Here is a 19607-nt window from a genome sequence, read left to right as displayed (position 1 = left end):
TGACTGATCTTAATGTGGTTTTGATTTTTCAGTCAGACGACATGCTGTTTTGACTCACAAGGGGTGGGAATCTTTCTGAAGCAGAACACCAACAGGTGGAGGCTCACCTAAAAATTATATGCCATCTTCCAACGGGGAAGGATTGGCACGATCATCACAATCAAAATGGTATTCAGATGTCTAAATAGATATTTCTATATATACAATGCCAAAGCAATACTTAATCATTAAGCATCATTTTTGTAGCAATAGCTAATGACTAACATTTCCCTTGAAAATAAGAAATCCAATAACTAACCATTGCATTATTCAAGGGAGAACAGAGAAACTTCAACAACTTCTTAGATTTTTTAAATGGAATTAGTCCACAAACACCAGCGGGAAGAAGCCAAGGAGAAGAATAAAGATATACCTTCAGGTGTGACTGTACCAAACACGCAGGCAGGTACCACCTCTATCACTGTAGCTTATCCTCTATTTTACTCTTCACCTAGATCATCTGATAGATCTAGTCTTAAGTAATCAGATCCCTGCTCCATTTGGAGGATGAATCCATTGAAGTACTCTGGGATTTATAGATACAACAGCCAAGGTGCTGTTATGCATAATTGAGGTTTGCAGAGCCAATATGACCGAGCTTGATATTCAATGATTTCTTGGCTCCATGGACGGTGGGTGGGTTACCACAGAAAACAACTTGTTGGAGGTTCAATTGTCATTAACTAATATTTACATCCAATTATCTTTCAAGTAAAACATATCAAGTTTAGCAAGCTAGTTTCCATCTTATCTGTACCATAAAATTGTCAACATGTTGTTTTCATTTCTTTACTCCTCTGTCTTCTTCTTCATCATATTCTTTCCCAATTATTGAAGAAAAGAAATGGAGAAAATGATTGCCAAAAAAGAAAAGAAAAGAATCATAATATCACAGTTGTGTAGTTTGAGACAAACAACAGCAAAATACACGGGGGTTATTGTTTTAGACAGAAGTGGCAAAAAGCATATAAAAACAAACTTACTAAACTGTCTCTAGGAAAAACTAATTAGCACTGCCAGGTTTTTTATTGTGGTTATCTTACTACTACTACTATATACTTGTCAATGAAATCTGCAATGAAGGGATGACACCTAATTTACAATTCAAATTGGGTTTTGATGGAAATGAATGTTGAAAAATTGGGGTGTATAAAACTGATACAATAAGATTATTCTTGGAGACTAAGATTGTTCATTTGGATAAGTAGGCTTCATTCAGATAGAACAGTGGTAACAGAGGATGAAGAAGAATTCATGGAGCTTTTCTTACTTTTGGTATGCTCCTTTTCTTACTTTCAGTTTGATTTCACCTTGTTAGACATTGAGATCAAAACTGCATAATATCATCTAGGATACATAAAATCCCAGCTGTGGCTATTGTTGTTGCCCCCAGTAAGCGAGTTTCCTTACACTTGATGCATTTCTTTAAATTCTGAATTCTCACTCCGCCAAATTTCTTTTAATTTTTCACAGCTTCAATAGTTGTGGGAGTTGCAGTGACTATGATAGCCATTTTGATCATCAGATGTATTCGAAAGTCTAAAATGCAATCAGTCAATGAGCTGAGTCGAATAATTAGTGGCAAAACTGCAACCAGACGGCATACTCTTAAGTGGAGCCACACTCTGCACAGTGAGAGAGGAACAATCAGTTGGTTCCTTACCAACATCATGAGGGAAAGGCCAATGGGGTTAACTACCCAGCATTTGATAATTTTCGCCCATAACTACATGACTAAACTGGAATCAGGTGGGTTCTACAAGGGACAGTTCCCCAGTGGAATGCAGATAGCAGTTAAGGTCCTCCATGGGACCTTGGATAAGAGAGCTGAGGAGCAGTTCATGGCAGAAGTCAGTACAATTGGCAGAACTTACCATATCAATCTGGTCAGGCATTGGAGAATGTAATATTTCTTTCACGAGTTGAAACAAAGCATAGAGAAAAGTCAGAGAAAATGTGCAAGGTAGTTGCTTGGTGTGTTCATTGTCATCCAGAAACAAAGACATTCAATGAGCCCTGTTGTGACAGTGTTGGAGGATGACGAGGATATTGATGCACCTATAAATCCATTTAATACATGACCTCATTTCATGCAGGTTCAACTCCCCGGAGTGAAAGTATGAGAGACTCGATGAGCCGTGGACTGCCGAAAATGATCGTGAAATGTTCATCATGAAATATCTGTGCATATGTAATTACTAGTACTATTTAATGTCTTTCCAGAGGGCATATTAGATTTAGATTAGAAAAAAAGGTAGCAGCTTGCATGCCAAAAAGTACAGCCCCCTTGTCCTCTTTTTCTCCCTCCCAGTGAAAAACTTCATGTTCCTGTATATAATCATTTGTTTGGCATCGATGGCGCGTGAATCCCAATTGGTAGATTTTAGGTTCTTTGAAGTCATAATCATACATCTCAGTTTACAAATTTTGATTTAAAAGCAACTGCTAAGCAACACTTCAGCCCAAGCCTCACCGAAGATGGTCTTCAATTTATACAATAGATGCATGCAAATTGGACAGAAAAACTCATGAAAAACCAAACATAACGACTAGGAAATAATTGTGTGAAGACTTTGTAACAAACATATCACTTCATGATACAGATGACATTTAGTTAAAATTGGATAGACACTTGAAAGTTGAAGCAATCTTAAACTCATAAATTAAATTTATCATCTTGATATTTTCTCTCTTCAAGGCAGAAATGTTTGACTTAGACTCTCCTCTGGTTCGAAAGTATCGTTTCAACGCTTGTGTTTTTGCACCATGAGGAAACTAATTTTTTTTGTATATCCCAGAAGAAAAAGATGGGGCAGATCCCTTAAGAAGGCATTCATGAGGAGGGGTGGTTCGCTTCGGAGATAAATCAACATAAAAATTAAGTTGAAACAATTACTCTCCCACAAACCTTGGACATTCTTAAGGACTGATGTGAGAACAAGATTCAGAAGACCAACACTGACAGGACAAAGCTTTTATTGTTTATGTCTTGCCCAAAAAAAAAAAAAAAGTTCCCTCTGAAGTATCAAAGCTCCCATCATCTACAGATTTACCAGAAATTACCTTGATTGAAGTTCTAATTATTAAGAAATAACCAAGAAATCAAGGAACATGCTATTAAATGCACGTACTAAGCCGAGAAACAAATAGTGTTTAAAAATAATAAGCAACGGACATAAAAATTACGACGATCCCGGAGGGGCAGCACAAACCCTAACCCAAGCAAAAAGGATTGATCACGTTACCTTTTCTCCTGAGGTGGAACCGGTGACGTTCGGACCAATCACGAAGCTCACAACCTGTTTCATGCTGGCGTTCCAAATCTCTCCCTCTCAATTCCTTTTCTTTTCTTTTCTTGTTGGTTCCTAAACCCATCTTGCGGAGACGTAATTACAGATTAAACCCATTTGAATAACCGGACCAATTGAGTCATGGCCAAGTGCTAAGTTTGTATAATTGAGCTCACACAAATCAAAATTTAAATGGCCTCAACAAGAGGTGACAAAAACACTAAATCAAATGGTCAAGTCTAGGCCACAACACTTGCAACAAATCTAGATTCAACTCCTGCTAATCTCAAACCTGCCAAGCGATTAGGTGATGACCTCAAGCTGGCGTTCTCACAATGCTATGCTACAAGTTAACCATTGTATCCTTTCCACCAATTTTAAATGTTGTATTGCAAGCTGCAAGTTATTGCTCTAAAACAATTAAAACTAGCTCTAGCGGTGTCCCATTATTTAGTCTTATAGCCCAAAACATATAGTCAAATCGCCGGCACTTGATGACGAACGTGACGACAACAAGCATACTCTCAGAGCGCCCGACTTCAAAGCGCCCGATCTCAAAGCGCCCGAGGTCCTCGGCACCGATAATCAGGGCCGGCCCGAGCCTTAGGCGACCGCCTCCGGGCCAATGGAAGGCCCCCGGGAGGTGAAGAGAGAGAGAGAGAGAGAGAGAGGGGGGGAGGGAAGGAGGGAGGGAAGTTTTTTTGGTCTGACCGTGACCAAAAGGAAGCAAAGGCCCCATATAAAACGGGAATAGGAGCTGGCTACGGTCTTCCCCCTTGATGGAAGGGAGGTGGAGAGTTTCCTAGCCTGCAGAGGGGAAATTTAGGAAGTTGGGGACGGTAGTTTTGTTTTGGATGGAGAGAGAGAGAGAGGAGGGATTTGGTTGGCTTGATACACGCCTGAAGCCACTCTTATCTTTCATCCCTTCTCTTGTTTGGTTTTGGTCTTGGTTTTCCTTCCCTCACATTACTCCTGATCCAGCTGGGCCATCAGGAAGAAAGGGGGAGTGGAAATGGACTTCTTGGAGGTGGAGATTCTTTTAATTTTCTCCTCTCGGTTTCATTCTCCCCTCTTGGGTGGTAGAGAGAGAAGGAGGGAGGGTGTTGACTGGCTGCTGTGCTGTGATGTTGCGGTTGCTGCTTGGGTACTCACTTGAAGGGGAGATGGTGGGATGGGACTTTTATTAATTAGATGGAGTCAATTTCCCATAATGCCTCTAATTTCTCTTATAGAGAGGCTCCTTTCTAGACAAAATCTTTTCTTTACCTTGATCATGAGTGCCGTGGGATGACCTTTTCCTATTCGGCTCTTGCTTGACATGATAAACAATATTGCCAAGTATTATCTCAGTTATTTAATCAGTTTCATGGTCCTTCTTTTAGGATAATTTTTTTTTCTGCACTTTCATTCAAAAATAATATTAAATTAAAAAATTTTTTTGCCTATCTTTATTAGATTCATATATCTTTATTGAAATAATGTAATTAATAGCTATCCATTTTTATATCATTTTTTTAAATATTTTATATTTATTAAAAAAATTATTATTAAAAAAAAGCCTCATTTATTGGATTCGCCTTAGGCCCCCAAATGTATTGAGCCGCCCCTGCCGACAATCCCAGAGCTCACGACCCCGATCTCAGCATAACCTTGGCAGGCATGGTCTCGGCAGAGTTAAGCCCGATCGACCTCAAGGCCAAGTTTGACTCAGTCAAAGGGAGAAGCAGACCTCCCCACTCCATCGAAAATCAAGTCCTCCATATCCGGGATCAAATCCCGCGATCTTCGCCTCAACAGCTGTCAACATTTGAATGCACACGATCTCAAGGGATCGCCAACTAGCCCGAAATCTCGAACCGTTTATAGTAACTCATTGATCCGCGCGATCACAGGTAACCGCTGCACCCCCTCCTATAAAAAAGGGGAGAGAAGCTCAAGGCGGGGCTTTCTTCTTCCTTCCCGGCCAAAAATGCATCCTTATATCATTCCTCTCCATTACTTCTCTCTATTAAAATCTCTCCGACTTAAGCATCGAAGGGCTTGCACCGAAACCTCCGGCCACAAGCTTCTTGCAGATCCGCCGGAGACAGCCGTCCGCCACCGTACAACCAGCCAGAGCTCCTCCTCCTCAGTCCGCGGTCACCCTCGGATCCAATTTCCAGCAACAATACACATTAGTGCTGGGTCAAGTTTAATTTGTCAACTCTAAACCGGTCATGCGGGGTCCATGTGCATAAGCAACAACAGATGAGGGATGGTATATCCATTGTTGCTCCCCCGAATGAACCTAGATGATGTGTTTGTTTTCGAATACAATATTTATCTTTTGTTATGATATTTCTTCTTCAATTTCAAAGATCGGGCAATCTCTAGGACTTCTCTGATCAAGAGCCAGTCTGTTGACTAACCTCGGCTTCCACCTACATCGAATTAGATGTCACCACGCATAACATTTACACATCATGACCAAAAGTCCAACGTCAAAGCTACGTAGAAAATTTGGGACAGGTGATATCGGAGAAAGTCATCAGCAGCAATTAAAAGGACAAAACTAGCTTTTATTAATAAAAGTCCATCGACAGTGAGGAAACCTGATGTCAAAGAAGCAATTGGAAGTTTTTTCTTGGCCAGAGAAACTCTGGGGAAATAACGGCTAGTTACGCCGTACCTCAGAGGTGTTTAACGGCTACTTACGCCGGCGTCTTCCCTCCGGCGATCGTCACCGATCCAGCCTGACAACCCCGGAGGGGGGGGGGGGAGGCCATTGCCCTCATTCATCCTTGCAGGCGGGTTCACCTTAGAGTAACCCCGCCGTCCAAACCGTTAGCTCAGTCTCCCCGTTCAGCGGGCCTTCATCCTCGGCCTCCTCGCAGGCGGTTCCCGGCACTCGGCTCTGTGCTTATTTTCCAGTTAACTTCCTTCCCTTCTTGCAGGTGGACTTCGTAGGGCGCCGTCATGGATCGGAAGGGGAAGGGGAAGGCGCCGGCGGGGACGGAAGCGGGAGGTACGGCGAGAGGCTCAGGTAAGCCCAAAATACCCGGTGGAGCATTCGACGGCGGTCGTGGGGAGCACTCCGGTGCCTGGTCGAGGCCGGGGCCGTGGGTGACTCAGTGGCCCACGGCCGCGGAGATTGAGCGGCTGAGCCGCCGCTTCCCGGAGATCGTGACGCTCCGGGAGGAACCTATCGCGGCGGCTCGCGTGGAGTGGGACGGGCGGGCTGTTGTGGTGCGCAGCCTGGGTCGTCGAGTCCCGGCCGAGTGGGTAGCCAAGGATGTGGCTACCCGGGCCAAGCTCCAGGATGTGGTGGCCGTCCCTCTTGCGGACGGCTACCTAGCTCTCCGTTTCCGATCATCGGCGGACCGTGAGCGCGCCCTCAATCTGGGACCTTGGGTAGTGGGGGGGCAACTCCTTGCTATGACCCCCTGGGTCCCCGATTTTGAGCCAGGGGAGGAGACGGCGGCGCCGGTGGAGGTGTGGCTTCGCCTTCCACGCTTGCCGCCGGAGTATTGGACACCGGCGACCATCCTGGATATTGCAAGTAGGGCCGGTCGACCAATCGCCGTGGACGCTATCACCGAGCAGCGACAGGCGATGGCGTTCGCCCGGGTGAAGGTTGCAGTTGATGCATCCGAACCCCTCAAACCTGGAATCCGGATCCAGGGGAAGACGAAGGTGCGGTGGCAGCCCTTCGTCTTCGAAAATTTACCTCTCCTCTGCTCCCGGTGCGGGCGAATGGGCCACATGGAGGCGGCCTGCCGGTTCCCGATGGCCTCTGGGGTGGAGGTTCCGCCACCTGTGGCGGTGGACCCTGGTGGCGGGTCGGCTTCGGCGCCCCCTGGTGTAGGGGAGGAGAACCCAGGGCTGGTATTTGGTCCCTGGATGGTGGCGACGCGGCGGAGGCCTCCGCCGCGGGAGTCCCGACCACCACGGCCGAAGGAGGCTCCACCAGTGCCTGAATCGGGGCCGTCCCGACCGCCTTCTCCGGTAGCTAGACCGGAGATGCCCGCGTCTGACCCGAGGCCTGGGTCGCCTGCCGCTCGACCGCCATCGCCAGCTGCCCTACCGGTGTCCCCTGTGGACACCGAAGGCTGGCAAAAGCCGACGAAAGTCGCCAGGCGACGATCGCCGGCGGGTGGGGGCGAGGGCTCGCACCGAGAGCTCTCGATCCCGCTCTGGGTCGACTCGGTCGATGACCTCGACGAGGTCGACCGAGCGGCGGACTCGGCCCTGGTCGTCTCTGGGCCCAGCGAGCCGAGTCGGGGCTGCGCCAAGCGGGCCAGGGCCCCGGTGGGCCCTAGTTCGCCAAGGGGCCCAGGCAAGCAGGCCCAGTCGATTGGGCTGGGCCGCCGGGCCCGGGCCTTCAGAGCCCGGCGCGGGGCCCACGGCGTGTCCCGCGCCGATGGCGCGCCTGCCCGCGCCGATGGCGCGTCTGCCCGCGCCGAAGGCGCGCCCCGCGCCGATGGCGCGCACCGCGCCGTTGGCGAGTCGCGCGCGGGTAGCAGGCCGCGTCCGCGGGCTTCGCGACGGACCGGGGCTGTGCGGGCCCAGCTGGGTGCACGGGGTGCGATGGGTCACTCCCATCTGGCGCGGGCTCTCCGTGGGCTACGCGGGTTGGGTCGATCTGGGCCGCGGCCTTTGCTGCAGGGACGGGGCCCGCTAGCTCTATTAGGGGGGGATCCTAGTGGATCTTCAGCGGGGGGCCTACAAGCCCAGTCAGCTGAGTGCTTGGGGATTGGGGCTGCGCAGGACTTTCAGGATGTGCAGGCCCAGGATGATCCGGCTTGGGATCTCGTGGAGCCAGCTGGCCCTTTCCAGTATAGGTCTCCAGGTCGAGGACCTGTCCCAGTGCAGGGGACCCACCTGCTTGTTGGTCAGACCCCTCCTGGGCGGGACCCTTGGGATTCTTTTGTGGGTTCTGGGAGAGGGCCCGATGGTGTCTACCGTTTTGGTACTCCGACCCAAGCTTTGGGTGAGCAGCACTTGGCTAGCCCAGGGGTGCCACTGGAGGCAGGTTCGGTAGAGCCCCTGACGCTTCGTGATGAGGCGACAGGGGTGCCGCTCGGAGAGGCGCCACATGAGGGTCTCCCGGAGGCAGATGCCAGTGGTGACTGCTCCACGGGATTAGCTACGGCAGAGGGGGACCACCCAGCTGTCGTGCGACTCATCAGGGCGGCAGTCATGTGCGAGGTATCTGATGAGGTCGAGCAGCTGGGGGATGTAGGCCGCCAGCCTGAGCTAGCTCCCGAGGCCCAGGGGGAGGAGGTACCTGAGGCCGACCGAGCAGTTGTTGATCCATGAGGATTCTAGCCTGGAATTGTAGGGGGGCGGCCAAGCCGGCCTTCATGTCCTCCTTTAAACGGCTAGTGCAGCTCCACTGTCCTGAGATTTGTTTTCTTTGCGAGACACGTTTGTCGGGTGATGGGCTCGGTCGACTGAGGCGACGCCTGGGGAGGGACTGGGAGACCTATGCAGTCGAGTCCCAGGGGCTGTCTGGTGGCCTTTTGATCCTGCGGAGGCGGGGGGTGGCAAAGATTGATGCCTTCCACAACTGCTCTCAACAGGTAGTGATGGTTGTTTCGGAACCTGAGGCGGACCCCTGGGTGCTGTGCGGTGTGTATGCGAGCACGGACTACAGGGTCAGGAGACCCCTTTGGCATGAGATTACCAGCTTGCTTGCCCAGGGTATCCCAACGGTGGCAGTTGGTGATTTTAATTGTATCTAAAGTGCGGATGAAAAGAGGGGAGGTGCGCCTTTCACTGATAGGATTGATAGGAGGGAGTTTCGCGACTTTGTGCAGCTAAATGGCTTGGTGGACTTAGGCTTCTCGGGGCCACGGTTCACCTGGTGCAATAATCAGCCTGGCGGTGCTAGGGTGTGGGAGCGGCTAGATAGGGCCTTTGCTTCCCCAGACTGGATCCTTCGCTTCCCTACCTGCCGAGTTAGCCACTTACCCCGGATTGCATCGGACCATTGCCCCTTGTTGATCTCGACCTCGTCGGTATCGGGTCACCATAGTCCTTTTCGTTTTGAGAAGATTTGGCTGTCGTACCCCCAGTCCTGGGACATTGTTCGAGAGGCGTGGCGTGTTCCGGTGCGGGGGGACGCGATGCGGCGAGTCTCACGCAAACTCGAGTTGACCAAACGGCGGCTCCGCCGTTGGAATCGCGAGGTAGTGGGTGATATTTTTCGGAGATTGGAGGGGGTGGAGGAGGAGATTACGACACTACAGGAGAGAGAAGACCTACGGGGTGCACTCCCGGAGGATGACATGTCTCATCTTCGGGGGCTTCTTGCGACGCACCACTCACTGCTACGACAGCATGAGATTTTCTGGCGACAGAAATCTCGGGTCCAATGGGTTAACGAGGGTGATCGCAACACTAGGTTTTTTCATCGGACGACGGTTATTCGGCGTCAGCGGAGTATGATCCACTCACTGCGTGATGGGTCTGGCCGCCGAGTGGAGGGTGAGCCTGCCGTTGGACAGGTTCTACTCGACTTTTTCCGCGCCAGATGGACTGAGGATGAAGGCCCTGGTGCTGATGACCACCTTCCGCGGGCTGATGTAGGTATTACTGATGATGAGAATATGACCCTGGTTCGGCCGGTGTCGGCGGAGGAGGTGCAGGAGGCAGTCTGGGCGCTAGCAGCGGACAAAGCTCCAGGACCAAATGGGTTCCCCCCTATTTTCTTCCGCAGATATTGGGGTATCATTCGGGAAGCTGTGATCGAGGCTGTCCAGTGTTTCTTCACCCAGGCAGCCATGCCTGAGGATTGGAAGGCCACTTTCATTACGCTCATCCCGAAACGCCATGAGGCAGTGGAGCCGGGCCACTTTAGACCCATCAGTCTATGCACAACCTTGTACAAGGTTGTGGCGAGAATCATGGTGGGCAGGATGAAGCCCCTACTGCCAAGCATTATCAGCCAAGAGCAGGGGGCTTTCATTGCGGGAAGGAACATTTCCCACAATGTCATGCTGGCTCAGGAGATGATGTGGGATCTCCAGCGGGCATCGAAGCGGGGCAGTTTGATGGCTGTCAAGCTGGATATGGAGAGGGCTTATGACAGGATCAGATGGAGTTTTCTCCGGAGGGTACTGGAGGCTTATGGCTTCCACAGGCGATGGATTGGATGGATCCTAGGGTGTGTCCAGGGGCCTAAGTTCTCTATTTTAGTCAACGGCACACCTTCGGTATTTTTTGAGTCCACCATGGGGCTGCGACAGGGATGTCCCTTATCCCCTTATTTATTTATCATTTGCTCTGATATATTGTCCCGTGCCCTCCAGAGGGCGTGTGCAAGCCGGGAGCTGGAGTCCTATGTTCCAACACCGGGGGCGGGACCTGTCTCTCACCTACTTTTTGCTGACGATTGTCTTCTTTTGTCCAGAGCGCGGGTTTCGGAGGCACGTGTACTTCGCAGAGTGTTGGCAGCTTACTGTGCGGCATCCGGACAGAGAATCAACTTCACGAAGTCGGCTATCCAGTTCAGCCCCAGCACAGAGAGCAGAGTCCGACAGGAGATCAGGAGTATCTTGCAGATGCCCGAGCAGGAGGGGACTCTGGTTTACCTGGGAGTTCCCATCACGGGCCGGAGGCTACGAGTGGCGGAGTGCTCGGGGTTGGTGCAGCGGGTCGAGAGCAGGCTGGAGGGATGGAGGGCATCTTCACTATCCATGATGGGGAGGCTGACCCTTGTCAGATCGGTGCTTGGGTCCATGCCGGTATATCTCATGGCCAACACTGTGGTCCCTAAGACGACTCTGTTGAAGATTGAACGTCTTCTCCGGAGCTTCCTCTGGGGGTCCCATGGTGGGGGTCGTGGGGTACATTTGGTGGCCTGGGAGCGGGTATGTCGGCCCACCAGTGAGGGTGGTCTGGGAGTTCAGTCCCTTCTGGAGCGGCGTGAGACACTCATTGCACGGCACGCAGCTCGTTTCTTGTTGGAGCCACATGGGCTTTGGAGTCGGGTGATGGCAGCCAGATATGGCCGAGGGAGCCTCGAGGCGGCACGGCGCGGTCGCCGCATCTCTTTCATGTGGCGGGAGATTGGGCGGTACCTGCCGACCGTGTTAGCTCATACCAGGTGGCTGATGGGCGATGGCCGGACCATTGTTGTGACTGATGACCCGTGGGTAGATACCATTCCCTTGAGATATTGGCCGACGACGGTGGATTTCGAGGCAGCAGTAGGGCTCCGGGTGTGCGACCTCCTAGCACCAGGGAGGGCAGAGTGGGACGTGGACAGACTCTACCAGTTGTTCGGGGCACATCTAGCTGAGAGGATACTTGCCATGCCAGTACCAGGATGCGAGGGCCCAGATGTCAGGGTTTGGAGCACTTCGTGCAGGGCCAGCGTGAGGCTGGGTGATCTGGCCCGGGTGATTCAGCGCGAGCATGAGAGTGGATGGGACGGTGCCTGGATTTGGAGGTCTAGGCTCCACCCGAGAGCAGCACTTTTCCTATGGAAGGTGATGTGGGACCGCCTTCCGACGAGAGCTGTGCTGAGCCGACGTGGTCTGGGGATCCCTGCGGAGTGTGGGGCCTGCGGTGCGGATGAGTCAGTTGATCATGTACTATTTGGATGCTTGTGGGCGCGGCAGACATGGCAGTGGACGGGTATCCCAGAGGAGGTTTGGCGGGAGAGGAGACTGTTTTTGCAGATGATACGTCAGTGGCTGACTAGTCCGCGGACATGTCAGGAGGCCATCCGAGCGATTTGCACCGCCCACCAGATCTGGTTGGCAAGGAACGCTCGCACCTTTGGCGAGCGTCGGATGTCGCCGAGGTTTGTTGCGGAGTCCGCTCGAGCATTGGCGATGGAGTTCAGACCTGCCAGCCCTTCAGATACGACCTTGATAGCTCGGGACACCTGGGGTTCTTTCTCTGCTCAGGCAGCTCTTCGGATGGTGTTCTTCACCTGGGAGCCCCCACCCCCGAGTTTCCTCAAGGTCAATTTTGATGGCTCAGTACTGGACAGTGGTACACGAGGCGGTGCCGGCTTCGTCATACGAGACCCTCACTCTCGGGTAGTGGCAGCGGGCGGCTGCCGGCTTTTCGACACATCAGTGCCAGCGGCGGAGTTGCGAGCTGCCTGGGCCGGCCTCTGCCATGCGCGGCGGGTACTGCGGGCTAGCTCGATCATCTTGGAGGGCGACTCATCCACTGTTATTGGGTGGATTCGGCGGGAGAGCATTGACCATCCTCTGATCCGGGATATTAGGATGATGATGAGGGACGTTGTGGCCTTTGAGGCCAAGCATGTATTCAGGGAGGCCAACGGAGCGGCCGACTGGGTTGCTGCATATGCAGCACACCATTCGGGATATGCCTTGTGGGCAGGAGAGCGGGAGTTGCCATTGGCACTACGCAAGATTTTGTATTTTGATGTTCTTGGGTGTATTCGGACACGCGCTGTCTGAACAACCCGTTTCAAGCAAAAAAAAAAAAAAAAAAAAAAAAAAGTCCATCGACAGTCTCAATCGTCAGGACGTAACCACGTCACATCAAACCTAATACAAGGGGATCCGATCAACTTCCTATTATTTTTTGTTCGGTTCTTGGTTCTTTTCAAGAAGCTGCTCAGAAACCGAGAAAAACTGCGGAGGCTATGAACTCCGGTTGTTCAGAGGAAACCCGGGTAAGGCTTCGGCCGGGTGGTGTGGTTGTCAGAGGAAACCATAAAAGTTTGCGTGCTTTCTTCAGGCGAGCATAGGACGGGCTCCACAAGGTAAACCCACAACACTGATCAAGGTACTCGAGCATTACAGAATTCTGTTACCTTTTTAATTGAGAACATACAGATGGCTAATATCTATGCATGCAACATTACAGAATTCACATATTTCTGAATACGAAGTTATGCTTTACCAAGCTGGCGTTTGATCATCTGAACTTCAACCAGAATTGAACTTGTGAATTAAGTAGATAGCAGGAGGGAGGAAAAAAACACGCAGGTAAGCCTCACTAGAGTCACTTCCCTTGCCATGGCTCTCAACCTACCATCTCTTCTATCAAATTACACTGCAAATATCATGCACAAAGTAGAGAACATAGAATGGAAACATTTGGATTTTTCCTTTTTCACTTAACTCAATCCTAGGATGGAGTAACGAGCTATCTATAGTCCAACAAACAAGAAGCATTTGCACAGGTGAGTTTACATCTTTTTGGAAAGAGATCAACCAAGATCTTGTAGTTCTTCTTAATATCGTTCTACTTGACCATCCATCACCAAAGTTAATAAGAAAGTAAGTTGATGAGAAGGGGAGGCAATAGTGTGTCCTGATTTTGAAGTTTTGGAGTAACAGTTGTTTAAGGCAAGAACTTTTCCATTAATTGTTCTGAAAAATCTATCTGATAAGTACTTCTAAATAGCTATTTAATATTTCCTTCTATCCGGAAATAGTAATAAATCATAAATCATCATCATCTATGTCTTTTCCCAATCATTTGTGATCGGCTGGATGGTGGTGTAAATTCAAATTTTATTTATTTATTTACATACATATTTACTTATTTATTTATTTATTTATTTACTTGAATTCAGTGACTCTACTTTTTATTAAACTATCACCATAACTTTGTGTTTTTTATCTTTTTTCTTTCTTGCCATCTTCTTCTCATCCTCCTAACTGACTTAAGTAAATAAAGAAATGGAAAATCCTCCAAACCAAATAAAGTTTACAAATATCAAAATAATGGAAAATTGAAGTTACAAATATCAATTTATCAACAACAGAAAAATTTAAGAAAAGGCACATGGAACATAACTTAGTAAGACACAAGCCTGCAGCGATCATCAAAATGGAGAAACAGAAAAAAAAAAAAAAAAAAAAGGGAAAAGAAGCTCAGCAATTAGTTCAGGTATGCAAAGACTTGACCCTTTTCAAATAGTTAGTTACATGCCTAACAAATTGGTTGTAGACATGCTTGCCAGTTGCCTTCTAAATATGCCACGACATCTAGGTGTTCTACCCTCAATCTAACGATCAACTGTTTCTAGTCCTCCCTAAGTTCTGAAAGGGCTTCCGTAGTCATATGAATCATTTTCATATTATGTACACAATTCTTTGATCAAAGTCTATCAAAATTTGTAATGAGTTACTTGAGATTTGATCGTTAAATATTTAAGTGGGTTCACAAAGACGCTTATTTTTAATCAAATACAGATCATTCATGGTCATAATTCCTTGAGATAGGATATAAAGACAATATAAAGAGAGAATCATGCAACACAAGGACATTTATCAATCCCAGTACCACTACCACTAGGCATAGCAATATAGCTAGTTCTACTTTTCCCATCAAGAAATGTAAGTCCTTTTAGACACACAAATTACTACAGTACAAACGTTCAAGTAGTGAAAGGAAGAAAAGAAGAAGATTTTTTACTCCCCCCACATTGGTGCCACTAGTATACTTTCCATGTGTTTTAACCTAACTTTGGTTCTATTGCTGCAGATTCCAATATTAAACCCCTCTCCTTTCTTTCCACCCTTTACAGATATGGCTGGCCCTCCTGCAGGCATTTCCATCAGTAAGCCAACTCTAATTCCTGATGTAATTCTCACATGAATACTTCACAATGTGTCAAATTCTCAGTCACATTTCCTTCGATTCTTTCAGTTGCAATACTTGCAGCAGGCACAGTGGCAATTGCCGTAGCCTATTTTATCTACAAATGTGTCGAGATAAACAAAACAAAATTGAACAATGCATTGATGCAGACAAGAAGAGACAACACTGCAACTACACCACTTGCTTCTACCTTGAACATGGATTGGAAGATTGAAATGGAATCAATCAACAGGTTCCTTGATGACATATTGAAAGAGAAGCCCATGAGATTTACTCCTGAACATCTGAAAGACTTCACTCGAAACTATTCAGAGAAACTAGGCTCAGGTGGCTTTGGCGTAGTCTACAAAGGACGATTTCCTAATGGCGTGCAGGTGGCAGTTAAGGTCCTCCATAAAACATTGGATAGGAGAGCAGAGGAGCAGTTCATGGCAGAAGTGAGCACCATAGGCAGAACGTATCATATCAATCTAGTCAGGCTATATGGATTTTGCTTTGAGACAACAGATAAAGCTCTGGTGTACGAATACATGGAGAATGGATCGCTTGACAAGTTCTTATTTGATGAGAACCACAGCATAGAATGGGCGAGGCTACATGAGATAGCAATCGGGACTGCCAAGGGAATCAGATACTTACATGAAGAGTGTCAACAGAAGATAGTCCATTATGATATAAAACCAGGAAATGTTCTTCTCACTGCAAATTTCTCTCCCAAGGTAGCTGATTTTGGGTTGGCAAAGCTCTGCAACAGAGAGAGCACTCATGTCACGATGACAGGAGCCAGGGGAACTCCTGGTTATGCCGCACCAGAGCTGTGGATGCCATTGCCCGTGACTCATAAATGTGATGTCTACAGTTTTGGGATGCTTCTGTTCGAGATCTTGGGGAGGAGGAGAAATCTCAATTTCCAGAATACCGAAAGTCAAGAGTGGTTCCCAAAATGGGTTTGGGAGAGGCTTCAAGAGGGGCAAATGGAGAGAATACTAAATATCTCTGGAATTGAACAAAAGGATGGAGAGAAGGCAGAGAGAATGTGTAAGGTGGCACTGTGGTGTGTTCAGTATCAACCGGAAGCAAGACCTTCAATGAGTAGCGTGGTGAGGATGTTGGAGGGGGAAGATGAAATTATGCCACCTACAAACCCATTTGCTCACATGGTCTGGTACAATGCAGGCTCAGTTCTACGGAGTGGAAGTACAAGCTGTTCATCTGGGTGAGCAGAGGCTAAAGAAGTTGGTGAAAGGAGTAAACCATTGTGAAGTGCTTGTACATTTAAAATTCATTGTTGTACTAAATGTTCCAACATCACAATATTAATTTGGTGATGATTTGTGCTGCACAATTTTCTCTTCTCTCCGGGAAATGTGAATTCCGTTCCCCTACTGCAGTTGATCATCATGAAAGAAGGATCATCTTGACACCGACCCGATATCAGTACCATGCTGGTACAATATCCGTATGTTTAGTATGGTGCCAGCTTCACATACTGAAATTTGGTTTGCCCTTCATACTGAGCCTCGGTTCAATAGTAGTGTGGTACGATATGCTCTATAAAATAGTACATAATAGTACAGCAAACTTTTCGTGCAACATTATAGATCTTATCTATGAACCAAAAAAAGAGAAATCTATATTGTATTTATCATCTGGATAACACTGCTTGGGTTTTTCAGGGTTTCATACAGAACAGATCTTTAGATATATTACATCTAGGGGCTGGAGGGAGAAGAATTTTCATGTTAGAAAGAAACAAAAAATACCTATAATAACATGAGTTGGAAAAATAATACCTATCACTAAAGTGGTTTTCTACTTTCTAGGATTTAATATGAAACAGTGTGTTAAGAGGCATGCTTGGTTTCTCTGATGTTAGACCTTGTACAACTCAAAAATTTCTAATCAAATCTAGGAAAGTAAGAAATATATACATAGGGACCTTGATAAAAAGAGAGGTACAGCTTACCGTAATCCATGAGATTAATGCCATAAGCAGAGTAGCTCAGTATGGTTTGACTTGTAAAAGATTATGTGAATCTCATACCCATCCAAGAAGGAGAAGAAAGAGAGGGCAAAGATGGTGCCAGCAAAGCTTTACCCATAGTGTAAAAGATATATATTGCAAGTCTTTTTGATATATACCTAACAGTGATTCAATACTCTAGATAAATTGATACACAGTTTTTAGAATATGCTTTTTATCAATACACACTTCATAGCTAAGTGATACATATCAAACAAATTAGTCATCTAACAAGCCAATACACATCTTTAAGTAAAACATGGCGTTCATCATTACTAGATGATTAATTTACTTAGTATATATTATCTAACCATGTAGTATATACCTGAGAAACGAAGAAGAAAGAGGTTGCTATATTTTTTTTTTATAATCACGAGACTGGCGACTCTACACCCCATATGATTTTTTTTGGACATGGCTCTTCCCGCTTACAGCACCTCAAAACACTGTTCATCGAAGGTCTTGCTTCTGGCTGATATTGAACACACCATAATTCTACTTTGCATGTTCTATCTGCCTTTCCCTCGATCCCTTGTTTGGATTCCAGAATGCAACATTATGGTTTCCATTTGCCCCATTTTTGGAACCACTCCTGACTCTTAAGCCTGTGTATCAAGGTTCCTCCTTCCCAAGATCTCAGATAGAAGAATGCCAAAGCTTGAGACATGGCACTTACGAGTCACAGGCAATGGCATCCATATCTCTGATTCAGCATTGCCAGGAGCCCCACTACCTCCAGTTATTGTGACATGATAGTTCTTTCTATTGCAAAGAAGGTTTGCCGATCTAAAATCTGCAACCTTGGAAGAGAAGTTTGCAATGAAAAGAACATTAGCTGGCTTTATGTCATAATGGGCTATCTTCACTTGACCCTCCTTCAGTATCTGATTCCAGTTGCAATCTTCTGTGACCTCCCCATTCAATCCCCTGGACCTCATCAAATAAGTATTCGTCAAGTGATCCATTCTCCATGGACTAGTATACTAGTGTTTTCACCATTTATTGACACCGAATCAAAAGAGCCTGACTAAATTGATGTGATAAGTTCTTCCAATCGTGCCAACTTCTGCCATGAATTGCTCCTCAGCTCTTTTATTCAAGGTTCCATGGAGGACCTTAGCTGCAACCTAGACCCCATCAGGGAACTGTCTATCCTTGTAAAAACTGCTCCAAAACCACCTGAACCCCATCTCTCCGCATTAGTTCTGAGTGAAATTAATCAGATCCTGAGGTGTAAATCCAGCAGGCTTCTCTCTTTGGATGTCCACAAGGAACTTCTCAATTGGGGCCCTTTCAAGTTTGAGTCCTTGTACACAGTAGCAGTCAGTTGTTTTAGCGGTGATGGTGACGCTGGCTGTCTGCCTTGAAGCATTGATCGATTGCATTCTGATCTTTTAACTTTTTTTGTGAAAAAAAGAAGAAGATTGCATTCTGATCTTTTGGACACAAAAGATCATTATTGGCTACATCATATCAGCTAGTCTTGCAGATTTGGCTCATTTTTTATGGGACATTTCTTTCCTTTGTTTTTCTTTGTTCCCCCTCTTTTTTTCTATTCTTCTTCCTCTTTATTTTTTGCCCTCTACTTTGGGCCGTTCATTTCATGATATTTGCTTTAAGTCCTCTATCTTGAACCATCATGATTCCATAACTTTTGGTTTTCTAGTCCATCAAGAATTCATCAAATTTAATTAATAGTAGAAATTTCAGCACCTCATCATAATTAGCCTCCTTTAATCTTCATGGCACAAGACCTGCATGACTCGACTCAGATAGCATTCTTTTAATTCACTACTCTGATTCCAAAAAAAATTTCAAGTACTTATTCCTTGACTCAAATGGTTTTTAGCCATTGCGAACATCATAATTGTCCTCCATACAACCTTTGCATTTTCTTGCCAAGTCCATTGCCATGGCGTCATGACATGGAGCAATTGCTCAGTCATAGCTTTACCATATATCTCCATACATATCTATTTATGTTTGATATCAAAAGGAACGTGATAGACCTGGATCGAGTCTGAAAATTAACAAAAAACCACATCAAGGAAATGGAGAATGTTCAACTAAAACACCTCTAACTAAGAGGACAATTCGGTAGCCTAGCCTTCATTATGTTCTTACTCTAACCATATCAGAAGCAAGCAACTTAGGAGGAGATATTTTAGCTTGAAATGCCATACGTTGCATCGCGGTGGCTCGATTCTTATGAGCTAACAAAGGTCTCATGCAGCAAACTATCAGGGAAAAAAAAGGTCTGATGTAGCAAAGTAATGTTTCAGCTACACCAATGTCTAGCAAAATTGTTCCTCTACCTTTGTGTCATATTCTTTTTCTTGCTTCTGATGGTAATGCTTGTGTGAAATTAGTGTGAGTAGCCGATATACAAAAAAAAAAAAAAAAAAAAAAACAACAGAATGCTAGCAAAATATTACTTTCCATTATAAAAGAAAAAGAAAACGGTCAGCCTTTTAGAGAAGAATTGAACAACAGCCATTTTTTTTGCAATTCAGTACTCTTACGTTTATTTAACAATAAAGTAGAATGCTACAGTGTTTGAGATTTGCCATTATAAATTTATAATGGGGAAAGATGGACAAGAACACAGAATTAACAGGACCGTTTGATGAAAAAATTTACTCCTAAGCTTTTTTTTTTCTATTTTTTTACAA

The 19607-nt window shown here is 46.7% G+C and overlaps 1 protein-coding gene across 7 annotated transcripts; it reads left to right on the top strand.

The window, feature by feature from the left end:
* Positions 1-12909: 12909 nt before the first annotated feature.
* LOC103696942 (rust resistance kinase Lr10-like) lies at positions 12910-16297 on the top strand. 7 transcript variants are annotated; one of them, XM_089929116.1, is made up of 4 exons: positions 12910-13062; positions 13167-13288; positions 14839-14871; positions 14961-16297. In XM_089929116.1, exons 3-4 carry the CDS (start codon positions 14841-14843, stop codon positions 16130-16132), a joined length of 1203 nt encoding a protein of 400 aa, XP_089785242.1. In that variant the 5' UTR covers positions 12910-13062; positions 13167-13288; positions 14839-14840; the 3' UTR covers positions 16133-16297. The 7 variants fall into 7 exon arrangements, with proteins under 7 accessions (XP_089785242.1, XP_089785241.1, XP_089785243.1 ...); XM_089929115.1 differs by having other exon boundaries at positions 14796-14871; XM_089929117.1 differs by lacking the exon at positions 13167-13288.
* The last annotated feature ends 3310 nt before the right edge of the window (positions 16298-19607 follow it).

This window comes from Phoenix dactylifera, chromosome 2 (assembly GCF_051530095.1).
Source record: "Phoenix dactylifera cultivar Ajwa chromosome 2, Ajwa_hap1_PhDact_Kaust_v1.1, whole genome shotgun sequence".
Classification (NCBI taxonomy): domain Eukaryota; kingdom Viridiplantae; phylum Streptophyta; class Magnoliopsida; order Arecales; family Arecaceae; genus Phoenix; species Phoenix dactylifera.
Note: the sequence above shows the minus strand (reverse complement) of the source record. Positions and strands in the feature narration are given on the sequence as shown.

Bases quoted from the DNA above. Each gene is read 5' to 3' on its own strand.
- LOC103696942 (XM_017840550.5), top strand. From the start codon at position 14,760: ATGTGTTTTAACCTAACTTTGGTTCTATTGCTGCAGATTCCAATATTA. The intron at 14,872-14,960 runs GTAAGCCAACTC...CGATTCTTTCAG, and splicing joins TCCTGCAGGCATTTCCATCA to TTGCAATACTTGCAGCAGGC.